Source organism: Coregonus lavaretus (assembly GCF_964263955.1).
Source record: "Coregonus lavaretus genome assembly, chromosome: 4".
Classification (NCBI taxonomy): domain Eukaryota; kingdom Metazoa; phylum Chordata; class Actinopteri; order Salmoniformes; family Salmonidae; genus Coregonus; species Coregonus lavaretus.
The window spans coordinates 10984910-11011665 of NC_139991.1; the positions used below are offsets into that span (position 1 = coordinate 10984910).

Consider the following 26756-nt stretch of genomic DNA (forward strand, 5'->3'; position numbering starts at 1 on the left):
ACTAAAGTCTTTTGGACTTAGTTTCTGCGTCCTGCGCTTGATTCCTGCACCACACCCACCTACAGCACCCGTGACATTAGTCATTTAGCAGATGTTCTTATCCGGAGCAATTTACAGTAGTGAGTACATACATTTCATAAATGTTCCTCGTGGGAATCGAACCCTCAACCCTGTCATTGCAAGCGCCATGCTCTACCAACTGAGCCACACGGGACCAGTACAGCACTTTATAACATGGATATAACACAGTATAACATGGGTTATGTTGTCATGGAAAAAATGTGGCGCTAAAACTGAGTATCAGAATCCCAAAGCTCTCCCATTGTATGTATAATTCCATCAGTCTCCTCACTTCAAAACCTGACCGCTCTAACCAGCTGTTAAAGAGTCAAGACCTCAAAGTCCTGGTTAAATCAAAGTTAGATGGAAATAAAGAAGCAAAAACACATTGGCACATGATGGGAACTGTTTTGTTTTGGCTGAGAAAGTACAGTATGCATCATATGCCTGTCCTTTCCTACATCAGTCAAGATGATGTGATTGTAGATTCGTTGCCAAGTTGTACTGGGTCAGTGGTCATAATATGATTTGGAGACGTGTGGAGTCCATTCAATTAAATATACCACATTAAGAATAAGTATGAAAGGGTTATACTCCACATAAAATACATAAAAGAAAGGTAAAGTGTTCAATCATTACTTTTTAAACTATGTATTACATTTATATTCGAGAGAGAGAGAGAGAGAGAGAAACCATTACACTCTTATCTTAGGCTTCCAGTCTGAATAGTTCTGATTTTCTGTGGGTGTGAGTCGAGATCCCCTCAGACTAGCGTGTGTGATTCCTGACTGAGCAGACACCCTCCTAGGTTTTTGAGTTCTAAGTGTCGGGGTGTGGAGATAAGAGAGGTGAGCCAGCAGAGTGTGAGGGTATGTATAAGTAGAACCGTGGGGAGAGGCAGTAAGGCAGAGATCCTAGAGCCACATAACAACCACTCTTTATCTAAATACAGCAAAGCAGATGGATGAATGTTAGAGTGTAGGAGATAGGAGGGATGAGTGTGTGTCTGTACTCTTGCCATGACTGTACATGTGGGTTTCTAGTGTGTGAACGTGCGTGTGTGTGGGTGTGTGAACGTGCATGTGTGTGTGCACATGAATGCGTGTGTGTGAACGTGCATGTGTGTATGTGTGTGTGCGCAGGAGGTGTCACACCACAGGGGGAAGAATCCAACACACCAACATATGGATACACCCTCAGGCTCACCGATACACTCTTCCTCAGGCTTGACCACCAACCTGTTGGGTTTTCTCTTGTCCAACAAGATATGGAATATTCTATATTTGTGGACTTCATGGACCTCCACTTTGTTGATATCGTGGCTAATAGAAAGAGTGAGAGACAAACAAATAGTGAGTGGAGAGGAAACAACTCAATTATTAGATTTCATTGAGGCTTGAGGGAGAGAAATGTATCGTTTGGATTTAGGTTACGCCAGACATTTACTATGTCTAACGATCATCTTTATTATTGAATACAATATTAAACACTCTTTTATTATTTCTGCACTCATTCATTCCTCTAGCTTTAATTAAACAATGACCAGAGACTACCAAGGCAACAGCCACATCGTTTGGAGTCCCTTGGCTTTGCTGTGGAACGGCAGTCAATTTCTGATTAGTGCGTGGTGAATTCCCGTGAAATGCATTTCCCAAGCATCAGCGAGATAACATGACAGGGAATTCCTTTTCTGCTATCGCCAGGATGGGCTTTTCCTTTTCTCTCTCTGCAATGGGGGAAGAAAGACAGTAAATAAAGAGGAAATTAATATAAAAATGTAAAGAAGACTTAACAAACTATCCATAGCAAATTATAAATAAAACTTAACCATGATATTGACTGACTGAGCCTCTGTATGACACCTGCCAGCAGAAACAATTGCATACTCAATTTAATATGCTGGGCGAGTGAACATGGAAAAACAAAACCATTTCCAGAGAAATGTCCAGAATTCCACTATTTTCTTTGAGCCTGATCATGCTTCTCTCTAGTCTAAAGGCAAATGCAAATGGTCATCCACCCTTTTCAAAGCAAAGATTAAACAGTGATGGAAAAAGTACCCAATTGTCATACTTGAGTAAAAGTAAAGATACCTTAATAGAAAATGACTCAAGTAAAAGTGAAAGTCACCCAGTAAAATACTACTTAAGTAAAAGTCTAAAAGTATTTGGTTTATATATAAGTATCAAAAGTAAATGTAATTGTTTAAGTTTAAAAAAGTAAAGCATTTGTGTTTAGTGAGTCCGCCAGATCAGAGGCAGTAGTAATGCAGAGGCAGTAGATGTTTTTTGATACGTGCGTGAATTGGACCATTGTCCTGTCCTGCTAAGCATTCGAAATGTATCGAGTACTTTTGGGTGTCAGGGAAAATGTATGGAGTAAAAAGTACATTATTTTAAAAGTAAAAGTAGTCAAAAATAGAAATATTAAAGTAAAGTACAGATACCCCAAAAAACTACTTAAGTAGTACTTTAAAGTATTTTTACCACTGGCATTAAATTATAGCATTGCAGCTCAGTATCTCAGTGCCAGTCTATAGACATGGTGTGTTTAACAAGACGATCGGCCTTGGTCTGCCACGCCACATATCACTCTCCATATGCACCAATACTAATATGAAGAGCCGTAGTCAGTACTCCCCACCGTCACCTCCCCTCCCTACACGACTATATCACTGCCATGGAGCCTAGTTGAGGTCTATACATTTGTGGAAAAGAGCTTCTGGAGGTCTGGTCCGTATTGATTTTTACTCCCCTGCTTTATTAGTTTATGAATTCTTGTATTTCCTCTGACTCCTTGTCCAGACGGATGGAGAGCCTGGCCAGGGAAGGAAGGAAGGAGGGAGCTGCTGTATTTCCTCTGACTCCTTGTCCAGACGGATGGAGAGCCTGGCCAGGGAAGGAAGGAAGGAGGGAGCTGCTGTATTTCCTCTGACTCCTTGTCCAGACGGATGGAGAGCCTGGCCAGGGAAGGAAGGAAGGAGGGAGCTGCTGTATTTCCTCTGACTCCTTGTCCAGACGGATGGAGAGCCTGGCCAGGGAAGGAAGGAAGGAGGGAGCTGCTGTATTTCCTCTGACTCCTTGTCCAGACGGATGGAGAGCCTGGCCAGGGAAGGAAGGAAGGAGGGAGCTGCTGTATTTCCTCTGACTCCTTGTCCAGACGGATGGAGAGCCTGGCCAGGGAAGGAAGGAAGGAGGGAGCTGCTGTATTTCCTCTGACTCCTTGTCCAGACGGATGGAGAGCCTGGCCAGGGAAGGAAGGAAGGAGGGAGCTGCTGTATTTCCTCTGACTCCTTGTCCAGACGGATGGAGAGCCTGGCCAGGGAAGGAAGGAAGGAGGGAGCTGCTGTATTTCCTCTGACTCCTTGTCCAGACGGATGGAGAGCCTGGCCAGGGAAGGAAGGAAGGAGGGAGCTGCTGTATTTCCCAATGCAGTTTGAAAAATGAAAATCAAGTTTGTTTTGTTTTTGGGGGGTTTTCTTGCAGTCTGTCAGCAGTCTGTTAGCAGTCAGTCAGCAGTCTGTCAGCAGTCTCTCAGCAGTCTGTCAGCAGTCTCTCAGCAGTCTCTCAGCAGTCTGTCAGTGACTGGGCTGATTTGAGTGTCAGGCAGATCACAGGACAATTATCTCAGAGACATATCTCTCCTTTTAGCCACACTAGACTGAGATGTGTATGTGGTTAACCATTTCCATGCCCTGCCTCTGCAGCTCAAGCCATTCTGACGACTGCAGCTAGAAAGAGAATTCAGACACCCATTACATGAGAATGAAAGAAAATACACATTTGACAAATGAGAGTGTATATATGTGTGCTTATACTGTAAAAATAACTAATATTAGGTTTCCAGTAATTTGATATATTTGACCAGAGCTCATACAAGTACCCAATAAGAATAGCCATGTTTGGTCAGAAATTACTATTCACATGAATATTCACTTAAAGCATGTAACATTTGCATAATGCAATTGGCCAAATTGGAATTCCATTGTTTATCTACTAGGTTCCGCTTTGTGTGGTAGGTAAATAAAACCGTATCACAATGTGTTATCTCAGCTCCTATAGCAACAGTTATTGCTTTCAGCTCTAGGGCTTTGACATTTTCTGACTGACTCCATATCAGGAATTGTACGAGCATATGTACGAGCTCCATATGTACGAGCAGCCACCTGCTGTGTTTTAAAACAAGTGTTGGGTTTATGTAGATTTGTTTTCGGAAAGATGCTGAAAACAGATGCAGGAACGAAATAATTGATTGTCTGAATCTCAATGAGCACAATAATTATTCAAATTACACCAAAGGACCCCGGGGAAGATATGTATTTCATATTAAACGCATCATAATGAATGTTTTAGATTACTCTGTGATGATATATCATCATAAGTAATCAATTACAATACATCATCATGATGTTAGGGTATATTTGCTATTTTGTGTATTCCAGTTCCATTTCCACATGAATGTTTCAGTCTCTTTACTGTTAATATAAATGTAAAACTATTCATGCCAATTTCACACTATACACAGTCATTTTACACCATAAGTCAATCAAAGTGATTTGCAATGCAAAGGAATAAAGAGGAATGTAAAGAGTCTCACCATACATTATGCAGTGCCATTGCAGCACAAAGGATGCTTTTCCACAGATAGACCTACTAGTGACTTTATCAATGTTTATACCACAGAGCACTTAACATACTGAAGCAATACTTCTCATTGGACTCAAAGGTTTTCATCAGTCGACTTGAGATCTCACCAGCAGTAGCCTAAAGGCAGTCTGAGATAGAGAGGTAGACATCACATCTATTTTGATCCCACCTATCCTGCCTTGTTTTCAACAGGGAGAGAAGGTGGAGAGAAGCCAGCAAGCCAGCCCTCTGTTAGAGAAGAGACAGTTCATGTTGATGGATGCCTTGTAGGCACTCTGGAACACTCCCACAGAGTCGACCGCTGCAGTGCCCCCAGTCTGTGTGTAAAGCTGTAGCGCCGCCCTTATTTACTGTGGGCAACGTTTCAAATAGGACCGCAGTGGCGAGTCCTGGAGAGCTGCTTATGATCTGCTGTGAGTGGTTGCTGTGGCAACAGGATACGCAGAAAACGAGGCCTTATGAGGTCCGGGGGAGTGCTTTGAGACAAGTCGCTGTGTGCTGCATTCTCACTCGCTCACTCACACGCATGCATTCACACACAAACGCACACACACATGCAAACATGCACTCACGCACACACGTGCACGCACGCGCACTCGCACATCAACAGCATCACTCATCTGAGTAAAGACGGCAACTATCTTCTCCCATCTAGCCACTATTGCCATGGATATTTAATGTATATGTCAGCAGATATCACCTTGACAATTCATGTTGGAAGTCTCCTATAGCTGCAGAGTGTGAACCTAATGTGTGGTTGTTATAGCAATGGCATTCTATATAGCATTGTACATTTTGTTTGTGTTGCATTATTCACCTTTTCCCTCTGATTTCCATGACCCATAGGAAACCATTCTATCCCCCAGGCTGTCATTGGTCAATTCAGACTGATTCAAAACCATTTCTTCAAGATGGCCACCAATGCATGACATCTCTGTTCACTTATTTCCCCTCTCTTTACTTCTGCTTGGTTTAAGTGAAATGTCGCTTCAATGGGCAAAGCTGGCAACTAACTGTCCCTGATTGTGTCACTGTGTATATCATTAGGAGCCAAGCTCAGACTATGAGCAACCTGGGGTGCATTCAGCAAGGCACGACGTTGTGCAACCTTCAGATAGCATGTAGAAATATAGCATGTAGAACAAACATGCCTCTCTGACATGTAGAATAAAGAATAACCTCAGCTCTACTCATGACATTTCTATCTAAAACGTTTCCTAATGTTTGGATACTGAACGTGGCCCTCGTGTCAGTGTTTAGGGCCGAACCATGATGGACAAGGCACGTCTCACTGTATGAGACTGATGTAGGATTTCTATACATTTCTGACAGAGTGAAGTGGCCTAATGTGTGGACCTTTACACACACTCAGCATTAATCACAGTGTTGTCTTAAGGCTAAAAAAAATAAAACCCTCAACACCTCAAGCCTCAACACTAAATAGGTATCTTCTGCCACCGTCTGGTCAATGTGTGTATGTACTGCACCGGGAAGCACCCTTTTGCAGACCAGTGATACTTTGCTGCTTCTGCAGCTCCCATGTCTAGACACTCAGATATCTCTGGTTAGGGGTTGAGAAAAAGGGGTCATGATAATCAGGTATTCTGTTACAGTACTATGTATGACCAAAGTGTATTGAAATAGCACATGATGGGCACCTACTGATCCTGCGACTAGCTCTTAGGAAACTTTGCAGTATTTTGTTTTTTTATGTATTATTTTTACATAATTACCTCAGAAAGTGTTTTGCATCATTACATACAGCCGGGAAAAACTATTGGATATCAGAGCGGCGGTTACTCACCAGCATTACGACCAGGAATACGACTTTCCCGAAGCAGATCCTTTGTTTGCTCTCCCCAGGGCAACTAAACTGATTCCAGCGGCTGACCCAAAACATCGCCGGCGGAGGAGATGCACTCGGAGCGGCCTGCTGGTTCGACTTAGGAGGCGCGCACACCACCCACCGCTTCCAAGTATTCTACTCGCTAATGTTCAGTCTTTGGTTAACAAGGTCAACGAAATACGGGCAAGGATTTCTTTCCAGAGAGACATGAAGGCCTGTAACATACTCTGTTTCAAGGAAACATGGCTCTCTTGGGATATTCTGTCAGAATCGGTCCAGCCAGATGGGTTCTCAGTTCATCACGCAGACAGGAATAAATATATCTCCGGGAAGCAGAAGGGCAGAGGTGTGTGTTTCATGATTAACGACTCATGGTGTAATTGTAGTAACATAGAGGAACTCGAGTCCTTCTGTTCACCCGACCTAGAATATCTCACAATCAAATGCCGACCGTACTTTCTCCAAAGAGAATTTTCTTCGGTTATAGTCACGGCCGTGTATATCCCCCCTCAAGCCGATACCACGACAGCCCTCAAATAACTTCACTGGACCTTATGCAAACTGGAAACCACATATCCTGAGGCTGCATTTATTGTAGCCGGGGATTTTAGCAAAGCAAATTTGAGGACTAGGCTGCCGAAGTTCTATCAACATGTCAACTGTTGTACTCGCGCTGCTAAAATCCTCGACCATTGCTATTTGAACTTCCGGGATGGTTATAAGGCCCTCCCCCGCCCTCCTTTCGGCAAATCTGACCACGACTCCATTTTGCTTCTCCCTTCCTATAGGCCGAAACTCAAACAGGTAGTACCCGTGCTAAGGACTATTCAACGCTGGTCTGACCAATTGGAATCCACGCTTCAAGATTGTTTTGATCACGCGGACTGGGATATGTTCCGGGTAGCTTCCGAAAATAATTTTGACGTATACACTGTGTATACGTGATGTTGTGCCCACTGTGACTATTAAAACCTACCCTAACCAGAAACCGTGGATAGATGGCAGCATTCGCGCAAATCTGAATAGTGCAAACCACCGCATTCAATCATGGCAAGGTGACTGGGAATATGGCAGAATACAAACAGTGTAGCTACTCACTCCGCAAGGCAATTAAACTGGCAAAACATCAGTATAGAGACAAAGTGGAGTCGCAATTCAACGGCTCAGACACGAGACGTATTTGGCAGGGTCTACAGACAATCACTGACTACAAAAGGAAAACCAGCCACGTCGCCGACACCGACTTCTCGCTTCCAGACAAACTAAACACCTTCTTCGCCCGCTTTGAGGATAACACAGTGCCACTGACGAGGCCCACTACCAAGGACTGTGGTGTCTCCTTCTCCATGGCTGACGTGATTAAGACATTTAAGCATGTTAACCCTCGCAAGGCTGCCGGCCCAGATGGCATCCCTAGCCGCATCCTCAGAGCATGCGTTGACCAGCTGTCTGGTGTGTTTATGGACATATTAAATCTCTCCCTTTCCCAGTCTGCTGTTCCCACATGCTTCAAGATGGCCACCATTGTTCCTGTACCCAAGAAAGCAAAGGTAACTGAAGTAAATGACTATCGCCCTGTAGCACTCACCTCTGTCATCATGAAGTTCTTTGAGAGACTAGTCAAGGATCATATCACCTCTACCTTACCTTTCACCCTAGACCCACTTCAATTCACCCCCCTATCCACATCGACGGGACCGCAGTGAAGGTAGAAAGCTTCCTTGGCGTTCACATCACCGACAAACTGAAATGGTCCACCCACGCAGACAGTGTGGTGAAGAAGGCGCAACAGAGCCTCTTCAACCTCAGGAGGCTGAAGAAATTCGGCCTAGCACTTAAAACCCTCACAAACCTTTACAGATGCACAATTGAGAGCATCCTGTCGGGCTGTATCACCGCCTGGAACGGCAACTGCACCGCCCACAACCGCAGGGCTCTCCAGAGTCTGCCGAACTCATTACCGGGGGAAAACTACCTGCCCTCCAAGACACATACAACACCGATGTCACAGGAAGGCCAAAACGATCCTCAAGGACATCAACCACCCAAGCCAATGCCTGTTCACCCCGCTATCATCCAGAAGGCGAGGTCAGTACAGGTGCATCAAAGCTGGGACCGAGAGAATGAAAAACAGCTTCTACCTCAAGGCCATCAGACTGTTAAATAGCCATCACTAGCACATTAGAGGCTGCTGCTGCCTATTGAAATCACTGGCCACTTTAAGAAATGGAACACTAGTCACTTTAATAATGTTTACATATCTTGCACTACTCATCTCATATGTATATACTGCATTCTATTCTATAATATTCTACTGTATCTTAGTCCATGCCGCTCTGTCATTGCTTGTCCATATATGTATATGTTCTTAAATCCCATTCCTTACTAGTTTTGTGTGTATTTGGTATATGTTGTGAAATTGTTAGATATTACTTGTTAGATATTACTGCACTGTCAGAGCTAGAAGCACAAGCATTTTCCTACACCCGCTATAACATCTGCTAAACACGTGTATGTGACAAATAAAATTTCATTTCATTTCATTTGAAATGTAAAGGAACTCACTTCTTATCAGCTTATAGTCTCCATCTAGTGGCCAAGAGTATGAAGTGCATTGGTTTATGTATTACATGTAAACCCTAGCTTGAATATGTACCTCAATGTAATATAATACATTTACCTCAATATAAATGGTACATCTGGTATTCAAAGAAAAATAAACATCCGTATGACAATTTCTAACATTTACTTTTATTGTAAAGGTGATATATTCCAAAATATTAATATTTTAGAGGAACAGAGAACAAAGAGACGTAAAGAGACATGTAAAAAACATCTACACAAGGCTTTGGTAAGACTCTTGGGTAATATTCTTGTAAAAAAATCCACATCAAAAAAATAAGAATATTATCTTATAATAACAATGCACAAAATCATAGAGATTTCCGTTGCGGTGTGTCTACATGAACAGTAGTACAGCTGAGTAAAAAGTCATACAGGAGATTTCTTGATCCTAGAAACATCAAATTTTTTTGAAGGCTTATAAAATGCTGGAATGGCTGGGTAACTGTGCTTTAAGTTCTGGAATAATATACACTACCAAAGAGGATACTACAAGATATAGTCTAACAGTACTATCTCTTATCAATTGGTGTTTTCATAATTATCATTATTCAAGAACATTATACCACAACAAGTTTACAGTAATCTTGCAAAATAATCCTAAATGTAACAGAGCTAGTTTATTTTACATACAGAGGAAAATCAGTCAGGTTCATCATAGGCTAGGCGTTATTTGGGGTAGCCTGTCTGTTTGTTTTAGGCTCGAGAAGAGACCAAGGGAATTCCTTCCTTCTTCTTGTAAGATAACCCATGACCTTTGACCTTGAAGGATGGGTCATTTCAGAATTTGCTAAACTCTTTCCAAACTCTGACTAGAGGTGTATACAGAACCAGTGAACCTTCCCCAATCTAGAATCTTCAGACACAGCCCTGGATTAAACCAAGAGAGATTAAGGTCCGTGCCAGCCCTAAACAGAGTGCATTGGATCATTGAGTGACACTATGCCACCTCACGTTCCGTCCCATAACCAAGTTGCCCATAGGCACAGATCTAGGATCAGTTTACAATCCCCAAACCTAACCTGATCTGTCAGAGGGGAAAACAACTGAGCTTAGACCAGTGTTTATGGGCAACCTCCACCCACTCCGTACCCATCCCATCCCATCCCCGTCCCACCCACCTTGGTCCATCTAGCAGGGGTGCACGTTACACGCTCGGATCTCCTTCCTGTCCTTGCAGCTGGGGAGCTGAGCGCTCTTAAACCTCCTCTTGGCTGTCATTAGCCGCTCCTGGATCCCCCCGCCACACAGCTTGGTACAGTCTGTCCAGCTGGACCACGGCCTCATTTTACAGCCTGACCAGAGAGTGAGAGTCAGAGTGAGAGTGAGAGTGAGAGTGAGAGTGAGAGTAAGAGTAAGAGAGAGAGAGACAGAGAGAGAGAGAGAGAGAGAGACAGAGAGAGAGAGAGAGAGAGAAATCATGGAGAAAGACATTTAATGGTTTTTCATGGAAAATTGTTCCTTGTTAAAGAATAGCAATGATCATATTGAAGATACTGACTATCAAAACTGACTGTGATTTAGTTTTCTATGAGCACGTTTACATGCACACTAATAATTCAATATTAAACTAATTATGGCAGTAGGCAGATCATCTGGGCAAGGTCAAAAGAAGTAAGCATACGCCGATTAAAACACCTGGTTTTCAGAGCAACTTTTGTGTTAATTCTTAGGACATGTAAACACCTTAATCGGCGTACCAGCGGTGTATTTAATCTGTGCATGTGATAGCACCAGCCCAGCGAGCCACCCTCTTTAGCGCAAGTTAAGTGTGTATGTCCGAACTCAGAATCAAATATGCATCCCAAAAATAACATGCTTGCTGTGGTAGAACTTTTATTTTGATTGCCGATTTTCTGCATTTATCAGAGTGCCATCAGGTTGCCTGATTTCAGATGTGTCCATGTAAACAGGATTAATAGGGAAATCGTTCTTCATGCAAAGCATGTAAACGTTTTAATCAAACTATTATATTATATCTAACTATCCACAATAATCACATTATTGTGTGCATGTAACCGCACTCTATGATTTAGCTTGATGATGATTACATCGTTGATGATTATGAAAATGGTAATGACTATAACACTGCTGCTGACGGTTATGGTGGTGGTAATGAGTCCCACCAACCTGGGTGTTCAGCGGTCGACGTGGTCTCCTCCCCCTGTCGACCCCCCTGTTTGCTCCTCCTCTTCTCCCTCGCCTCTTTGCGTCGTTTCTTCTCGTCGCTGTTGACCTGGCCCTGGCCACCGCCGCGGTTACACTTCCTGATCTTACACTTCTTCCTCTGTACTGTCTCGGGACACGAGTCCCCTCCGAACTGGGGCTCCAGCTTCACCATGCGCGTCCTGATCATGTGACCTTTACCACAGGATTTGTTACACTCAGACCACTCCGTCCACTCTGACACCATACAGTCTGTCGCTGTACAGAGAGAGAGAGAGAGAGAGAAGAGACAGAGAGATAGAGAGAGAGAGAGAGAGACAGAGAGAGAGAGAGAGAAGAGACAGAGAGAGAGAGAGAGAGAAGAGACAGAGAGAGAGAGAGAGAAGAGAGGGGGGATGAGAGATAATGAAAGAGGAGGACAGGGTGGAGTAAGAAAGGTGAAGAGTTAATATGGGAAGAAAGCTTGTAAATACACCTTATGACTTCGCATTAGAGTTCCTTGTTCTACACATAACACAATATGAATCCCCTGGAAACAAATTATCTGACTTATGTCCACAACAAGAACATTCTTACGAACTGCAAGGATGATTAGGGCTGGCCAGAATAATACTGCCAGCTTTATCCCCTCGCTAAGACTGAGGGAAGACCAGTTAACAAGCTTTTTCACCCCAATACAGTGACAAGTCTGACAAAGTTAAAGCTGGTTATTTCTGCTTTTTAATCCCGTTCTTCACAATACATCCCTGAAATTAGCTCCCTTATTTTCTAGGGAACAGGAGAAAGGAGAGACTAAAGAGAGTATTTTCCTGTGGTAATGTGTCTGCCAGTCTCGTACCTGACTAGAATTTATAAATATCCTATTAAGTCAGGCTTAAATGTGAGAGCACATGTGCACTTCTGGGTTCCAATGGAGGAGCAGCTTGAGGAAGCTGTTCCCTCTCATATAAACCAGCTAATAACCCACCAGGGTATTCCCATGATAACACTATCTGGGAGAGTTTGGGCTGGAGATGAGACTATGGGCACTCCTAACACAGATGTCAAACAGATGTGTATACACTAACAAGCCAAGTGTGTTTTAAATGTGTTTGTGACGTATGTATGCATGTGGGTATGATAGGGAGTGTATTATAAGCAGACGGATGCTAGGTTGCACAATAAAGATACTAATCAGTATTATCATGAATTATACATGTGCAGTACTGTTTCAGTTGGTGTGTCCACACATGAATAAAGTAGGTTCGCTCCAATGTGTGTGTGTGTGAATGTTACTTACGGCACTCTGGCAGCATGCACTTCTCCACCTGCTCCAGGTCCTCTGTACACTCTCCCAGCTCCACAGGAGACTTGAGCACGCGCTGCCTCGTCCTCATGCCCTTCCCACACGTCACACTGCAGTCACTCCAGTCAGACCACGGAGACAGCATACAGGGGATGGTGTCTGTGCACACAGGACACACACAGAATCAGTGTCTATATTATTTCATCTGGTTGGCATTTGTTGTGGTGTGTGAGTGTGAGTGTGTGTGTGTATGTGTACGTGTGTATAAGTGTGCATGTGCTTATCTGTGTGTGTGTGTTACTCACGACACTCTGGCATCATGCACTTCTCCACCTCCAGCACCTCAGCCCCACAGATGGAGCCGTCCGGGGGAGGCATCTTCACCATGCGTTCCCTCCTCTTCATGCCCAGCCCACAGGTGGCACTGCAGGAGTCCCACTCACCCCACTCTGTCACCAGACAACTGTTGGGGGCTGAAGAGAGGGAGACGGGGGGTAAAACAGTTAAAAGGGGAAAAGGTAGAGATGGGGAAAGGAAGAGGAGGAGTGAATGAGAAGGGGGGGAGAGGAGAGAGGAGAGGGAAGAATGGGAGAGAGGAAGAGAGGGTGTGTTCAATGGGAGAGGCAGAGCTTAATCCACATATGCATTACTTTGTCCTGTAATCATGTTTCAATCCTGCATAATTATACATTATTCTAATAGTTTGAGTAGTGCATTTGAATAATTTAGCAGATGCTCTTCCACTGAGTATTGATGCACACAATGGGCCTCATTTATCAACAGCATAGAAATACACAGATTAATCAAACATTTCCTATACCTCGGAAATTGTTTGTTTACCTGATTAAAAACAAAAACTTTGATAAATGCAGCAATGTGTGTGATAAATGACTCATACAAACAAACAACAAATGAGGCCCAGTTAGTTTTGTTCAGTTTTTTTGTGAACCATTGATTTCAGGGGTGAAAGCTACTCACTGCACTCCTCGTTCACAATACACTTCTCATTCTCCTCAGTAGGTAAGGTACACACAGAGCCATCATCAGGGAACTGCTTGACATAGCGTTCCCGGGAGCGCATGCCCATCCCACATGACATGCTGCACGGAGACCAGGTGATCCACTCTGACATCATGCAGGTGGACCCTTCTGAGAGGTCGGGGGCAAAGGGCAAAAGGTCACGGTCAGTTATGGCATTTGAGTTGCATTCAGGATTTTAATGTCCTTGCAGTGTTAGTAGCTACATCACACTTTATATAATCAACCAGTGTATGATGTATCTACACTATAGGGCCTCCTGTTAGTCTCATTTATCATAGTAAGACAATACAAGACTATGAGCATCTATGTCAGCTCATGGCCATTACAAGAGCTTGTACCAGTACACCTGTACCCAAAGTCTTACCCAAGAGCTTTAAAAATGCATAAGCTGTGAATGCATTTATGTAACAGACATGTTTCTCCTCAATTATAACCACCCCCTGCTGTTGCTGCATTATGTTCAGGAGGGAGGGAGGGAGGGAGGGAGGGAAAGTGTCGTTCTGGGTGAGACTCACACGTGGATTTATATCTAAACCCTCCCTCCCCAGACTGAAAGACTCATTTAGTTCTGCTCAATAAAGCAGCTCATTAATTAGATGAGCAAATCATTAATTAATCTTTAATAATAAGCATTTCATGAATAAGAGCCCTGAATAAGAGCATTTGTGTGTGTATGCATCACACACACACACACACACACACACACACACACGCCAGCTAAGCCTCTGTATTATGAATCAATTATGAATTCAATAGAGTTCTTTAACAGACCATTCAAAGTGAAGGGAGCCAGATCTCCATGGTAATAAGTGGGATGCTGTTTAAGGACAATGTGTGAAGGGGACAAGAGATGATTATAGAAATAATGTACTAATAGGTGGAACTGAAGATAGACCACCTCCAGAGATTCAAGGTCAACTCTTGATATTGTTTGTCAATGAGAAGATGCTTTCTACTGAATTTATATTCATTGTGGGTCTGATATTTTTCATTACGTCAGATTGGGCATACTTCCACTTGCACGCACGCACACACACACACACACACACACACACACACACACACACACACACACACACACACACACACACACACACACACACACACACACACACACACACACACACACACACACACACACACACACACACACACACACTCATACCCAAGCCTATTTTATTATTCATTAATCTTTCACTGCAAGCAGCAAAGACATGTTGTCCCCTGTGTGTATTCTCATAATTTGTTATGTGTCTTTTAATAAAGCCTTAGTATCCACTGTGGGCTCCCGGCAGCTTTAGCTCATTACACATTTTATAGGCTTGTCTCAGAAACACAGCGTCCCCCTCACCTCTATGATGCTACAACTTTATTGGCCGAGCTACAAACGAGCTGAGGGCTTTATCGATGACCCCACACCAATAAAGACCTGCACTGAACCAGATTTTACCTTTCCCTGTCTGACTCGTTGCAATAACCTATGAAATGCTACCAAAGATGAAGTCCACACTAGTAAAGCTCCTAGAGCTCATAAAGGGGCTTGGTGGTCAGATGTTGAAGTTTATTTTTAGATGGGTGTTTATACACCAAGACAGCAACAAGAAATACACATTTCCAGATTGTATCCAAGGTTGTATTGTACTATATGTGTTCATGTCACTATAAATGTGTAACGGATGTGGTTCGGTGAACCACGCTCACGTGTTGACGGAGACTTGCGTTAGTTCCCTGAGCTAATATATCGGCTTTAGCTCAGGAGGCTAACACAGTCTTGTAAATCTCAGGTTAACCTGTGTTCGAAACCCCGCCATGTCTCATGAGCTGCCTAGTACATCCAACATACTGACCCTCGTCGCTGCAGCCGGGCCCCATGCAGGGCTCAAAGTCCTGGGTGTGAGGGCAGGGTACACTGAGGTCCAGCTGGGCCTTCAGCATCCTCTGTCTCATCCTCTTGCCCTTGTCACAGGTGGCTGAGCTGCAAGCTGACCAGGGAGACCAGTTGGAGTAGATACACGTCTCTGGAGTGTCGTCTGAAGGGAGGGAATGTGGGAACGAGAGAGAGAGCAAGAGAGAGAGAGAGAGAGAGAGAGAGAGAGAGAGAGAGAGAGAGAGAGAGAGAGAGAGAGAGAGAGAGAGAGAGAGAGAGAGAGAGAGAGAGAGAGAGAGAGAGAGAGAGAGAGAGAGAGAGAGAGAGGGAAGGAGGGAGGGAGGGGGAAGAAAGGGTGGCAGAGGAGGAGAGAGAAAGGGATTAGAGGTAGAGAGAGAGAGAGAGAGAGAGCGAGAGAGAGAGAGAGAGAGAGAGAGAGAGAGAGAGAGAGAGAGAGAGAGAGAGAGAGAGAGAGAGAGGGAGAAAGACGTTAATCAAATAATGTTGATGAAGGGCATAAACACAAATGTTCAAAGTCATAAGTAGTTATGTGTTTCCTCAGGTGTGTGTTGGGTGCCTAAGCCCCTCCTCACTAAGTGATGTGCTATTGAAACATTAATCTGACTCAAATCAAATCAAACATGTATGTCCCTGGGACATGTTGAGGAGCGACAATTCACTTGGAACAATCTCAACTGCAGCCTTATTGATTTAATGAAAATGCCACTACTGATCAAATCTGCATATGATTCCATCTGTGCAGCTTTCCCATGAAAGAGAGAGAGAGAAAAGGCAACGTGGAGGACGATTATGCTGGCTGGGTTAACTAATTGAACTGTTTCTCAAGTTCTGGTTCTAATCTCCCACGCCTGGAGATGGGCAGACAGAGAGAGAGTGAGAGAGCGAGAGAGAGAGAGCGAGAGAGCGAGAGAGAGAGACATGCCTTTCTCCTCTCTCTTGCTTATCGCTCCTCTGTTCCAACCTTTGTTGGCAGATTTGAAGAGATACAGGGACACAGAGGGCGGAGAGAGATAAAGAGAGACACAGACCTTCCTCTTTCTCCTCCTGGGCGATATCAGCCACAATGTCGTCCACGTTATCAGGCACGATGTTGCACTGCTCGCCCTGCGGACAGACAAACACAGGCCTGCGTTGTGGAATACATACCACTCTGTTGTGATAAGATCCTCTGTTTGGCTCTGGCGGCTATCAGACAGAGAAGGGGGTAAACAGGGAGGTCAGCTGATGCATCTCTCACCTTGGCTGGAGCTCACAGATACACGTTGTCGCTATCTAGCTAGCGTATGTAGTTATCTATCTTTCTAGCGAACGGGGAGGTGATATGGGGACATGCTGATAATGGCATTCAGCTGTCATAACAACAGATGTCCGCTTAGGGCAAGTGACAAACGATCAGAGTGATAGGGTGTGTGTGTGGGTGTGGGAGGGGGTTGCTGTGTGTGTGTGTGCGATTGTGCGTGCACATGTGTGCTTGTACCTGCATGCTTCAGTGTGTGAGGATCAATATATTGGTAAAGGCTATGAGAGAGTAGATGGAGAGATTCCAGTTGAGTCTGCTTGGCTCGATGCTGTGTAAATGCTATAGTCCACTGACATTTACATCACTGTTCAATACCTGCTCTCTTCAAACTGCACCTGTACAACTAACATCTATATCTACAGCTGTATTGATCCACAACTTCTTCAGTTAGGCACTGGAACAATGCAGAGGGAGCAAAAATAAAGTTACATTCTTCTCAGATGGAAAAACATGTATCTTCCTCTTAGTGTCTGAAGCTTTTAAGTTGACGTTTCTAGTTCAATACACCAATATGCTCCATTGTGCTGTTTGTTTACCATTTCATTTTGAATCGTATACCGAAACAACCTTATGAACACAGGCACATAATCAAAAGTTTGTAACCGCTTCGAGATCTTAGAGCGAACCTCAAACATGCCTTGATGTGCAAGAAATCAGGTTGTGTTGGTGACAGCTGGAGGGAAGGAACAAGAGGAGTGAGTAGAGCGTGATACAGAAGGAGGATGGAAATAGGAAGTGAAGTAAGCAAAGAAAGAGGAAAGAGACAAGAAAAGTGGGAGAGATATAGAAGCCAAAGGAAGGGAAGGAATGGAGAGAGATGATTGGATGAACAGACCTTTCGGGCGATGCGCTCCACCACTACCCTGGCCACGGGGGTGATGGCGCCCCCCTCAGGGTCGTAGAAGGGGCTCTGGGGGTGGTCCAGGCTGGTCAGGGGGCGGATCTTCTCCTGAGGGACTGTGGGCTTGTTGGGAGACTGGAGGACAGAACACACACACACACAAATGAAGAGTCAACATACATGACTGTGCTTTTCATGTCAATATGTGTTCCATTGTAGTATTGAGGAAGAGTGTCATGATATCAGTGATAAAACATGTCTTTGCAGATAACCTTGTACTTACCTGGTTAAATAAAGGTGAAAGGTGAAATAAATAAAAATAAATAAAATAAAAAAATACATGAAAGGTTGCAATAGGTCTCTTCATGTGCAATATGGAGGCATGCAACACATCTACATAGTCTCGTCCCAGGACAAATAGCATATGGCCTCCTAAGACTGGCAAACCTAGATTATACAAGTCACAAAGCCACATCCACTAAAACAACATGAATTCATAGATCTGGGTCAGGGACACTATGATTTATGGGGTTATGTGGTGAAACTGTTGTCATTAGTCTGCAGCAAAGGTCTGCCAGCAGGGGGCTAACACAGCAAACACAGCCACAGGGCTTCTGAAGGGACAGCACTGGAAAACAAGCCATCCACTCTTCTGAACATAAAGGGATGACATGTAACTTTGTAAAAGTGCTGGTGTTTTTATGGTGATCAAAATCTGTCACACCTTTGAACTTCCGATATGTTATATGGCAGGCAAAACCATCCATTACAATGTACAGTTTGTGGACGCTACATCATTACATACATCATACTATTTCACATCAGTGGAGAGCAGAGTCACACAGTGAGAGAGAACAAACTCCAAACTTCAACTTCAGGCTTCCTAAAACCACTAAAATATATAGACACTGTTCAATAATAAAACACTCTACAACCTTATTTCATAACTCTTGACTGGTTCTTACACAACTTGTTCTTTCTTCTACCCAAGTACACTGTAAGTATGTATGAGGCTTCAGACATTTGATATGAGTGAAGTCATTGGTGGGGCGAGCCAAATCAAGCAGGGGAGAAACAGTTCAACAGGTTCGTCTGTGAACTCCCAGGGATCAGCCAGAGGTCTGTCTGTGAGCTCACATAGCACAGCAAAGGCTCCCCTACCAGTCTACCAATAAGGAAAAATAATATATTGACATATACACTGAGTGTACAAAACATTAGGAACACCTGCTCTTTCCATGACAGACTGACCAGGTGAATCCAGGTGAAAGCTATAATACCTTATTGATGTCACTTGTTAAATCCACTTCAATCAGTGTCGATGAAGGGGAGGAGACAAGTTAAAGAAGGATTTTTAAGCCTTCATACAATTGAGACATGGATTGTGAATGTGTGCCATTCAGAAGGTGAATGGGCAAGACAAAATATTTAAGTGCCTTTGAACGGGGAATGGTAGTAGTTGCCAGGCGCACTGGTTTGAGTGTGTCAACAACTGCAACGCTGCTGGGTTTTTCACGCTCAACAGTTTTCCGTGTGTATCAAGAATGGTCCACCACACAAAGGACATCCAGCCAACTTGATACAAATGTGGGACGCATTGGAGTCAACATGGGCCAGCATCCCTGTGGAACTCCTTCGACACCTTGTAGAGTCCATGCCTCGACGAATTGAGGCTGTTCTGAGGGCAAAAGGGGGTGCAACTCAATATTAGAAAGGTGTTCCTAATGTTTTGTATACTCAGTGTATTGCAATATTATTTTTGACTATATCGCAATATTATTTTCGCACTAGTCGGCTGTACATGCACCAAAATTCCAGTATTTTTCCTTCATAGCTTTTGCTTCATCTTCTTTTTAAATACTGAGCCAATTTGTTTCCAGCACTTTAATTTCCATGACTGATCAAAACTCATTTTCTCATGGCTCTCTCTTGTCCCTCTGCGGCAGACATATGTTTGGAACATCGAATTGCATTAACATCGCAGTATCGAATAGCAATACATATAGAATCGTGAGAATCGCAATACATATCGTATCGGCACCTAAGTATCATGATAATATGGTATCGTGAGGTCCCTGGCAATTCCCAGCCCTATAAGAAAGTGTGATATTATACAGTAGGTGGTGTGAGTGATGTGTGATGTCTGGGGCTTGCGCTCCAGTGTTATGGTTAGAATCCCTGTGGTAGAGATAGTGTGAATATTAGAACGTGTAGTTGTGACATTTTGAGGGGGTCACTGACCTCGTAGGTGACTCCGTTGTCGGTGCCTGCATCCCAGGGGATCATATCTTGGACAACCCTCTGGGCCCAACCACACTCCTTGGTGCAGAGATCCTCTGCAGACAGCCCCACGTTCCAGTCAGGGCTGGGCCCCAGCATGGTGAGGAAGGACATCAGGTGACGGGTACGGTCCACTGAGAACTCAGCCGACGGGGCAGCACGACTGGAGGACAGAGAGAAGGGACTATTTTGAAGAAAGTCACAATTGCAAAAGTTGTGATATGTGATGTTCTACCTACCTTTAGTTGATCAATGCACTGATTGCAAGTCACTTTGGATAAGGGTGCCTGTTAAATGACTAAATGTGAAAAGTGGAAGAGAGAAGAGAGAGAGTAGAGAGCGAGAGAAAGAGAGAGGAAGAGAGAGGGAGAGAGAGAGAACAGAAATACTGACTGAAGTCCCTAAAAAGCATGAAAAGAGAAAGAGGGATAGCAAGGAAAGGGAGATGAAGAATGATGAAAGGATGAGAGAAGGGGTACTGAAGTCCACAGAGATGTAGAGAAGTTTCTTTGCTGCCTCTGGCATGCTCTGCGCATCCAGCTCACCCCCTACAACAGTTCAACACAGAGCTGCCAGCCAGAGGTAATGAGTAATAAACACCCCTAAAGATTTTACTGGTGGCAGAGAGCCACAAGTATGTGTGTATGTGTATGTATGTGTATGTATGTGTGTGTGTGTGTGTGTGTGTGTGTGTGTGTATGTGTATGTGTATGTGTGTGTGTGTGTGTGTGTGTGTGTGTGTGTGTGTGTGTGTGTGTGTGTGCAACAGAGAATGTTGTGACGTGTGCGCTAGTTCACAGACAGTCACAAGCACAATATTGCACACGGCAACACACACAGAAGACACACAGTCACCACATCGTCACAAACACAACATGTCTGTTCAGGAATACTTTTTCCTAGTACCAAACCACAGCATTTCTAATGAACGTTTATCAGGGGTTGATATATACCTCCCACCATCCTACACCCTATCCCTCCTGCCACCCTGTCAGTTACAAGTCGGCTTTGTGTTGGGACCAATGTGGCCGTCAGAGATAAACCTAAGGCCTCCGAGACTGGCTGAGCTGAGCAAAGGGACGCGGTGACACATGAGGGGGATGAGGGGACGGCTGGCAGCCTGCTGTGTGTTCCCAGAGGATTAGAGCTCTTACACATCCTTAGAGGTGATTATTACCGTGTATTGGAGGACATGACTGGACAGGACAGTGCTTGACAGGACAGGGCTGAGGTGTGTGTGGTCATAGAAAATCTGATGGATTTACCGGCAGATGAAGAACAGAACAGTGACAGGAGAATAGCAGGATAGATAATTGTTTCAGGTGACAATTGAGCTTCCCTCCCTCCCTCCCTCCCTCCTTCCCTCCTTCCCTCCCTCCTTTCCACCACCCACATCCCCAGCAAACAGGCTGTCTCTGAGTAACAAAGACAAACCCTTTAGCTCATTAAGGGCTGCGTTTTCATTGACAGCCCCTTCTTTCCCTGTTTCTGTCTGTCTGTCAGCACAATGCTAATCAACTGGAAGCCTTAGAGAGCTGGGGTAGTCCTGCTGTCTTTAGAAAGGCTCTGATGAGAAGTACAGGGTGCTTTAAAAAGACGAGGGGCTCACTACTGGACATCATGGAGGTAGCTGTAGCTGTCACAGGCACAGCCATTCCTGCTCTGAGAGAGAGAGAGAGAGAGAGAGAGAGAGAGAGAGAGAGAGAGAGAGAGAGAGAGAGAGAGAGAGAGAGAGAGAGAGAGAGAGAGAGAGAGAGAGAGAGAGAGAGAGAGAGAGAGAGAGGGGGGGTATATGTGAGTGTGGGGGGGGGGCAAAGAGAGGAAGATGGAGAGAAAGAGAGGGGTGTAGGCTGTTTTCTGTGGGGACCGTCTGAGTACATTGAGGCTCTGGAGAGTGTGTGTGCATGCTTGCCTTCATGCTCGAATGTGTGTTTGAGAGAGGAATGGCTCTGTACTTTGACAGAGACAGAGAACACCGCCCAGAGACAAAGATTCCCACAGGGGCTGCTCTGTCTGTGTCACTAGCACATTGTGTGACACATTGTTGTTGTGTGTGTGTCAAATCAAATGTTATTTGTTCCATAAACAGTTTACAGCAGGTATAAAAGGTGCAGTGAAATACTTGCGTGCTAGCCCCTCAACATGGCATTACAATATCAATCAATATTAATCAAAGGTCAATCAAAACTAACAAGTAATTAGAGGAATGTGGTATGCATAGTAATAAAGGTGATGTCTACACAATAGGATATACAGTATAAATGTCAAGAATGACTATATTACAAATATAAAGTGGATAGTGTCTTGGTCGCACAGTTGAATAAATAGTATATTATAGAACAGCAGTGTTACTGTGTGTGCGTGTGCGTGCATGTGTGGGTGTGTGTGTGTGTGTGTGTGTGGTGTGTGTGTGTGTGTGTGTGTGTGTGTGTGTGTGTGTGTGTGTGTTTGTGCGTGCGTTTGTGTGTATGGGTTGGCTGTCTGGAGAGTCAGTGCAGATAAGGTGCAGATATTCTCTGAGGTTCAAATAGTCTCTAAGGTGCAGGTGTGTGTGTGTGCATGTGTGCCTGAGTATTTGTTTTTTTTGTATTTATTATGAATCCCCATTAGTTCCTGTCAAGGCAACAGCTACTCTTCCTGGGGTCCAGCAACATTAAGGCAGTTACATACAATTTAAAATAATACATGACATTACATTACATTTCATAACACTTTTCACAACACATTAAGTGTGTTCCCTCAGGCCACTACTCTGCTATCACATATTTACAATACAACATCCATGTGTACGTGTGTGTAGAGCGTGTGTCTTATCATGTGTATGTGTGTCTGTGCCTGTGTGTGTGTCTCTTCACAGTCCCGCTGTTCCATAAGCTGTATTTGTATCTGTTTTTTAAAATCTGATTCTACTGCTTACATCAGTTACCTGATTTGGAATAGAGTTCCATGTAGTCATGGCTCTATGTAGTACTGTGTGCCTCCCATAGTCTGTTCTTGACTTGGGGATTGTGAAGAGACCTTTGGGTAGCATGTCTTGTGAGGTAGGCATGGGTGTCCGAGCTGTGTGCTAGTAGTTTAAACAGACAGCTCGGTGCATTCAGCTTGTCAACACTTTTTACAAAAACAAGTAGTGATGAAGTCAATCTCTCCTCCACTTTGAGCCATGAGAGATTGACATGCACGTTATTAATGTTAGCTCTCCATCTACATTTAAGGGCCAGCCGTGCTGCCTGTTCTGAGCCAATTGTAATTTTCCCTCTTTGTGGCACCTGACCATACGAGTGCGTGTGTGTGCATGTGTGTGTGTGCTCGGAAGCCTACGTGTGTGCACAGGTGACAGGTGTACGTGTGAGATATACATATTCCCAGAGGAACATTGCAGCGGATTATGTCAGGTTATCTAGAAGTGCAGGTAGACCAGTGGGACTGAGAGTGAAACCAGATGAAACCAGACGTCCTCTCAAACGTGTTTCACCTACCAAGGACAGACAGACAGACACAGACCTTAAACTCAAAGTGGAAAGCAGCTGCAGCGACCCTGAGTCTCCAGTTCACTGTGTAAAATGTACTCCTCATCAATCCAGCCGGGGAGGGCAAAAGCAAACATGTCATTTAAAGGACATTGTGAAAACGACAGGCAGGGAGAATGATGTGTTTACACGTCAATAAAACATGGCCGGAGGGAAGGAGGAGGAACGAGAACACAACACACAGGAAATTGATTCCTGCCAAGACCAGCCCGGTCAATCCCCTGGCGTGTATGCAAATGAGGCGGGCAGTGGGTAATTTCATCAGTGTGCCACAGCATTTTTAATTAGGCAAGCTTTCCTCAACGATAGCGCCAGCAATCAATCTCCGTGTTGACCCTGATGCTGACCTTGGTGTGGCGGCATGGAGCGGTTGGTTGGTTGGTTGGAGACAGCCCTGGTGGAATTCCCACCTCTCTTATGTTCTATTCCTCCCTCTCTCTCTCTGAACATATCTCTTTCTCTGTTGCTCTCTCTCTGCATCCATCTTTCCCTATTTTGGTAAATTTTTCTCTATCTCTCTCTCGCTCTCTTCCTCTCCCTTTAACATGTTATGAGTCTCAGGAGACAGCTCTGCTGTGTGTAATAATGGATGTCATATCTGCACCCCTCCACTCACCCACCTCCCTCACTCCCTCTCCACCCTCATCTGACTTTCTCTCTCTCCCTTTCCTTTGCTCCATCCACCACATCTCTCTTAAGATGACCACTTAAGTTCCAAATCAATAGAAGTGATCACTGTGGAACAAAGGCACTAGAAGGGAAGATTGATAAAGAGACAGGTAAAGAAATGTGGTTACATAAACACAGTGTATTCATTAATGTTCTAGTTCTTCCAAACCCTTCCTAACCCAACACTGATCCCAGATATCCCTGAACCTGAAGCTCCATCTCTAACAATCTGCCTTGGATCCTTCAGACGTAATAAAGAGCTGGTTTTCTCACCACTGATAATTAATCAACGTCTATTTCTCTCTCTCTTGCTCTCTCTCTCTCTCTCTCTCTCTCTCTCTGTTTATTTATTTTTTCTCCCTCTTTCTCTTCTTCAAAGGCAGGGTAAGTGGGTTTGTTAATTGGCAGGCAGCTGTGTAAAATAGGTCAGCCTGATGTCTTGATACACAGGAGCCTGCAGGAGGCCCTTAACCTTGATGGAGAAAAACCCCTCCAGGAGTTTCTATCACTCATCATCAAAACACACAACCCTCTTAACCACACACATACATACACATGTACACACAAGTGCAGTAACACAAGCCCCCTTCACTAATTCACACACACACTTTTTGAATCACATGTAGAAACACGTACAAACAACATTTATAAACACGTTCAAAAACATGTACGAACATGTAAAAACAAAAATCGTATGCAATCCCAACAGACTCATTTTAAAGAATAAAAGAAATATCCTTAAATCGCAGGAGCAAAATTATGCACTTAACCATTTCTGTACTCTACTTTCAAGGAAGAAAACCTCATGTACGAACAGAATGTGTGCATTTCCACATCACACTACAAGCAATAACCTCTACCTCCTTCTCTCTCTTCCCCTCCTCTCCTCCTCTCCTCCTCTCCTCTCCTCCTCTCCTCTTCCCCTCCTCTCCTCTTCTCCTCCTCTCCTCTTCCCCTCCTCTTCTCCTCCCTTTCCTACCACCCATCCCCTACACCAGTTGATTTGATTTCCTCTGCATTTACACAGCCACTTTATGATACAATTCATTTGCTGGCATATAAACAAGATAGCGAGCTAATTATCCTCTGTGGATTTGATTGGCTCTGTCCCTCGCTGTGGCTTCCTTTGGAAGCTCTCTTTGGAGTCTCACACTCGGAACCTCTGTGAGTGTTGAGGATGCTTCTCTCTCTGCACTACCTGGGCTAACCTGCTCCTTGTCTTTCTCATAAATAAGAGATTACATGAGGGTTTATGCATGCAGGAGTCTAAGGAAGCCTAGTCACACTGATCAGCTTGGTGCATGTGGAGATGAGCTATCAGATTCTGGGCATGTGCTTTTAAGTGGCTCAAAGGCACAGAGCAACAAGTCGAGTGCAGAATTTTGGATCAATGAGTTGTGATACCTCATTTGTGTGCTTGGGAGGCCAGGCATGATTCAACGTTGAGTGGATGAGCAATGAAGAAGTCCTTGCAGTGTGGTATAACTCATGCATATGTGAAAAGAGAGAAATACATGGAAGGAGCGTGAAGAAGAAGGGTGAGGGTGGCATATAGAAAGGAGGGAGGGAGAGGAAGGAAAAGGGACGTTGCTGCAGGACGGATCAAATCCCTCAGGAGAAAGTGTGAGTGAGTTAGTCAGAGAGAGAGTGAGAGAAACAGAGAGAGATGATAGAGGAGGTAGCTGTTGGACTACTCACACATTCAAGGGTTGCCAGGCTGGCCACTGAGCCTTCATTTTGATGACTGTCAGGACGTCATCACCCTGAGAGAGAGAGAGAGAGAGAGAGAGAGAGAGAGAGAGAGAGAGAGATATATATATAGAGAGAGAGAGAGAGAGAGAGAGAGAGAGAGAGAGAGAGAGAGAGAGAGAGAGAGAGAGAGAGAGAGAGAGAGAGAGAGAGAGAGAGAGAGAGAGAGATAGAGAGAGAGAGAGAGAGAAAGAGATTTAATCAACAAACTCACTTGTCATCTGACAGATTGAGGCTCAGCCATATTCACCACATTACACTTCCAGATGAGGGAAGAGAATGGATGAAGGTCAGTTTATCTCCCCCTCTTCCACCTATTGTCACTTTCTCTCTGAGAGAAAGGAGTGATAAATACAGCGTGCATCACTTCAGATGGAGCGCCGGCATCACCACTTCATAAAACCTGGATACATATTTCATCAGTAGCTCTGGACACCGCAGGGCTCTCTGTGTCACTGCCTGAGAGAGAGAGAACGTCTCTGTGCTGGTCCCAGATCAGATAAAACACTCAAAGCACAGAGCAGGATTTAAGCCCAGAATGAACTCAGACCTGAGGGGGAGACAGCTCCCTCAGCACCCAGTCACAACAAAGGAAAAGCCTTGAGACTTATGAGAAAATAGAAGTAGATATGTTTCATCGACATCGGTTTTGTCTTTCTACTAGATTGGTTTGTGAAATAATACTTCCCTGTCCATATCATAGAAATGTGGTATAGAAACTATTATATGGCCTATATAATCGGTTTAAAGTTCAACATTAAACATATCTCTTGGATAACAACATTACACATATTAAACGCTCCAGTCCATTTCAAGTGGAAACCATATTTCTT

At 44.2% G+C, this 26756-nt stretch overlaps 1 protein-coding gene across 1 annotated transcript; it reads right to left on the reverse strand.

Annotated features, from left to right (window-relative positions):
- Nucleotides 1–1480: 1480 nt before the first annotated feature.
- On the reverse strand, nucleotides 1481–25933 carry LOC311127953 (spondin-1-like). Its single transcript, XM_084159855.1, has 11 exons — nucleotides 25873–25933; nucleotides 19937–20138; nucleotides 17690–17830; nucleotides 16583–16658; nucleotides 15514–15696; nucleotides 13604–13774; nucleotides 12931–13098; nucleotides 12620–12784; nucleotides 11305–11598; nucleotides 10296–10469; nucleotides 1481–1786 (listed from the first exon to the last, which is right to left on the reverse strand). Exons 1-10 carry the CDS (start codon nucleotides 25908–25910, stop codon nucleotides 10306–10308), a joined length of 1602 nt encoding a protein of 533 aa, XP_084015981.1. The 5' UTR covers nucleotides 25911–25933; the 3' UTR covers nucleotides 1481–1786; nucleotides 10296–10305.
- Nucleotides 25934–26756: the final 823 nt, after the last annotated feature.